Genomic DNA, 4,978 nt, shown 5'->3' on the forward strand with positions numbered 1-4,978 from the left:
TTATATACAAGAATACCGAAAATCTAGTAAACACTCGAGGCTTCACGAACCTTCGAGAATATGACGTGTTACTAGTGTCATGTGACCCCTGCTGTCGTAACAATATTAATACAGAATTAATGTTATAGGCTGAGGAAATCTGAATTTGGGTTTATTCTTTGCATAGAAAATTATTTGTCATTTAGTTTTGAATTATACTGGGTAAGAGATCAGCTTGGTTTCATTAAAGTTTGGGTCGATGACTTTAAGGAGAACAAAAATGTACATTTAATTTTGATATTATTATTATTATTATTCATAGATTGGGAAACATTAGCAGTGTTACTGATCTTCTGTCATCCACTTAATTCAGATATTTTTTTCAGTTCTGATGTGAACCACGTTATTTAAGTACATTTGCATTTTGCATATAATTCTCATTAAAACAAGAATAACTGGATGTACAAAAAAAGATCTAGTTTTCTGAATACTTTCGCTGTAATTCTAAAGCAGTTCAGAAGCATATAAAAAAAAATCTGAAGCTACATATTACATCCAATTGAATTTGTTGTGTTTTTGTCTTTCAGAAGCAAATTTAACTTATGAAGAAACAGGGGAGGTGCTCCATCTGTTATTCAAAGATTCAGTAGGTTCTGCAGGATCTGATAAGGAAAAACATGAGGACTTTACCCATAAGTTTTACAGTGCGTTTGATATGTCAAAAAATGAGAAAGGTGTTGCAGCAATTGTAACGTTTTCTCAAAAAGTGGATGAGATGATAGGAGGAGGAATTCATACAAAAAAAATAACTGAAATTTGTGGACCTCCTGGTATTGGGAAGACTCAGATCTGGTATGATACTTTAATAGTAATAATACTTCTTAACAACTTTTACTTATGACTAAATCATTAACATTAAGAAATCTGTAGTTGACATTATTTTCTCTACTGATATTTTAAACTTGGGTTGAATAAGCTTAGAAATTATTAAATCTATAGATCGTGTCCTTTAAAATTGTAAAGGAACTGATCTTTTTTTCTAAAATGCTGTTTTATATGAGATAAGAAGACTAAATCATATTTATGCTTCATGGGCAAAAAAATTGGCACTTTGTATCATCGGGTGTTTTGAAGAATAGGTTATCACCACTCATACCTCTAACAAAAAGAAGAATAACTGATGAGCCATGGTATTGGATAAAAGGTTTCTAAGACTTTAGATATAGCAGATATATTACATCCTTTTTTACTTTCTCTCATAAGTTCTTATAATTACTAATGTTTTCTTTTTCTAGGATTAAAAGGACTAGCTTACTGATTCATGAGTTGTTCTGAATTATGCGTAAAAAGTTATTTCAAGTTAAATACATAAGTAAATTATATTAATAGTAAAAATAAGTTGGTGTTAAAATATATAAATTATTTGACGTTATTAAAAATCATAAACCTAATTCTGATGTGACAGGATCAAAGTGTGCATGTCATGATCTTCTGCAAAGTTACATTTAAAATCTAAGTGAAAATATTTGTTATCAATGTATGTCAAAGTTTTCTTAAATATGAAGCTCATAATCCAAATCTTAATATGATTTAAGTTTTAATTTCTTAATTTCAAAAAGAAGAATAAAAAATTTTCAGTCTTCACTTTTTTGTTTCTATGACGTGTCTATGCTTCAATTTCTTATTTAGAGAATTTTCCAATGTCAAAAATAGACTGCTGCTGAGGTTTAGAACTCATTAGAAACACAAATTACATATAATGATAAGCAGTAATATAAAATATGAATCTCCTCAGCAAATTTGTGAAACCCACTATAGATGTCCCTCCCTTCTTTTCATGCATTTCAAGCCAATTATCTACATCGTATTTACTTATCTGATGAACATGCTTATAACCAATAAAAAGAGAATATTATAATGTACAGGAATCATAAGACTGTTTATATTTATGGTTTAAGATAGAAATTCTCAAGAAAAGCTTGATGTATGTTGAAAAAATTAAATCAAACTTATTTATAGCTCAGTTATAAAACTATATAAATTATAATAGTTGTAGGATATTATATTCTGCTATCTCATATATTTTTTGTGTTCTGAAATAGATATGTGAAAGCTACATCAGTTATATTTTGGACAACCAGCACAGTGAGAAAAAAGTATGGTTACTGAAGCACGGCACACATGTATGAACAGGACTCAATGCCTAAAGTAAATGCTAAATGTCTTGTTTCTTATGTATAATTTTTTATTTATTGTTATATATTTTTTAACATCTGTTGGAGGAATAGCTATTAGGAACTTGAGGTCAAAAGCTCAAACTTTGTCTAATTTGTTTGGGTTCTGAGGAAGGAAATAAGTATTGGCTCTTGATGTGATTCATTCCTTCCTTGGAAGAAAGTCTGGAAATAAACAATAAGATTAAATGAAAACAGATGTGAATAGGTTTAAAGCTGAAATTTTGAGGATAAGTTAATTGAAGATCTTGCAACAGCTGAAGAATTTAACCCTTTTGCTGTGTACTTTGGATATATCCAAATAAACATTTATACCCACTGACTGTGAAATTTGGAATTACCTCACCGCTACCAAAAACGTTTCCCTCTACTAGGACATGCAGGAATATCCCCCTATACTTGAAACAATCATCTATTTTGTAATGATTTTGGCCTCTTATTGACATAGTTTTGCCTATATTTATGCCATTTACTGAAGAACACTTTTATTCTTATTTCCTCAATTTTTAGTTTAAATCATTATTTTCATTATCCAATGCAGTTTTCAAGGAATATTACTGTCAGGTATAGAAAATACAGCTTCTTTCAATATTGAAAAAGTAATACAAAGGGTCAGATTCATACTTTTATTTTTTGATGGATAATTGATCATTTGTGGGAATCAGCTCGAAAATTGATTGTGCAGTGAAAGGGTTAAAGAATAAAAATGGATTATTCACACTTCCAATGTGTGTCAAATTGATCCATTTTTTAAAGAAAGAGTTATATAAAATTGATAACAATTACAGTTCACCAATCTGAGAATCCTAGCTGGCTTGATGAGCCTTGGTATTGGACAAAAGGTCTCATTGGCATTGAATATAACAGATATATTGTGGTCAATATATAATGTCATTCTTATATACTTTCATACAGCTTTCATCCTTTTTTTTTCTCTTTCTATCTTCCCTGTTGATGGTTTAAAAACAAGTGTAACAGGGATGAATTGTGTTTTCTAAAAAAGTGTTTTAGTGTATCAAGAGTCATGAGTCATACTAAGTGATCAAAATTAGTTTAACAGTTTCTTTAAACTATGTGATTAAAATGAATATTTGTAATTAGTATATCTGGTGAGAACCATAAAAAACCCTAAAGTAGCTAAATGTTATTTGTTCCAATAAGAGGTTAAAAATAAAGTACCAGAACCAAACAAGATTTCCAAAACATACTTAACTCCTCTCGCACTACAGCCATTACTCGATTGCTAGGGTTTCCTTCCTTTGCCCATCTTAGCATTGGTCTGATTTTTTCTTGCTTGCTTCAGTCTTATTCCCCACTTAATTGCTCATGGCAATATCTGTCTCATGATGCTCTCCACCTACGTCAATGCACCCTCTATCCTGGTACTGTATATAAGCATCTCATTCAGATAATGTTATTACTTTTTCTTGACAAAGCATTCACTAATGGGTTTCTCTATACTACAACTGCCTCATCTAAGAACGAAGTATTTTGAGCATAAGTGCTCAAGGGAAACTACTATAAAAGGAGGTTGCATTGCTCTCCTATTGGTGGAAGGTTATCATCACATAATGATGTCATCATCCACCAGCACAGTTCACCTTAAACATGAATTTTAGGTGGGAGTTAGGTCAATGTTAATGACTTGAAAGTCTCATAGGCAGATGCACGAGGGATCAAACTATACTGTGTAAAAAGAAGAGTATCTATCTGAAATAATTTTCAGGTAAGAAAAATGTTAACTTTGAAAGATTTGTCTGGGAATTTCTGAAGCCTTTACTGAGTCAGTCAAAGTACAAGGTGATTTTCGTGATAAGAATCAATGTACTACTTTTCATCTTAGTTTTAATATTTCCTTTCTACAGATTCTTGAACCCCTTTTGAATATCAAAAGTTTTTTCAGGATATTTTATATTTTATTTGTTATGTATTCTGCCTTATAAGTATCTTGTATGAAATCATCATTGTATAGTGAAATGAACAGTTGAAAAAATATCAAATGTAACCAATAACACATTTCATTTTCTTTCTAGAATGACTACAGATTGTTACAACTAATTATAATTATTTTTCCTAACAAACTTGTCTTCTAACCTTTTCACATCTGCTTACTTTTAATTTTATTGTTTTATTACTACTAATACTATGATAAACTGCATTATAAAGCATAGAGATTAGTGTATACAAACTGTCTCTTAGTATCAGGTTACAAATTACATAACTCTAGCAGCTTGAGCCTGATCTCATGGAATTTGTTTTTCCATTAATGTTTTGATATTTAACATAAGTTTCTAGTTTTCACATTTTAGTAAGTTTTAAAATATATATATATACATATAAAAAAAATACACAAAAGAATTTAGGAATTTTATCAGTTTTGAGGCCTATTTGTGCTCAGGAGCATGTTTTGATAAGACTACTTTTATTATTCTGTGTTTGTTGTTTACAAAATAATTCATGTTGGTTTCAAATATGCATCTTAGTATACAAAAACAATATAATGCACTAGAATATAATCCCCCCCCTCACAAACTACTATAATTTAACTGACTTTCTAATTAGGCTATAAATAGGTTTTAAAAAATCTGTTAGCTACTTGGATCTAAACAATAATATTCACACACACAAAGAAAGTAGTCTACTTTCAGCTGTCAAAAGGAAATAACCATATAAGGAATATTGTAAAGAAAGATACTGTACTTTCAATACTATATGTATATAGTAGCACAAACTAAGTCACTGGTCCGACCAACTACTTTGTTAAA

General features: G+C 30.0%; 1 protein-coding gene across 1 annotated transcript in view; it reads left to right on the top strand.

Annotated features, from left to right (window-relative positions):
• LOC106458843 (DNA repair protein RAD51 homolog 3-like) overlaps positions 1–4,978 on the top strand; it is a 49,032-nt gene that overhangs the window by 2,739 nt on the left and 41,315 nt on the right. The window contains exon 2 of the mRNA XM_013918396.2: positions 567–831. Within this exon, the coding sequence (XP_013773850.1) occupies positions 567–831 (265 nt within the window). The remainder of the gene's footprint in view (positions 1–566; positions 832–4,978) is intronic.

This window comes from Limulus polyphemus, unplaced genomic scaffold (genome assembly GCF_000517525.1).
Source record: "Limulus polyphemus unplaced genomic scaffold, Limulus_polyphemus-2.1.2 Scaffold522, whole genome shotgun sequence".
NCBI lineage: Eukaryota > Metazoa > Arthropoda > Merostomata > Xiphosura > Limulidae > Limulus > Limulus polyphemus.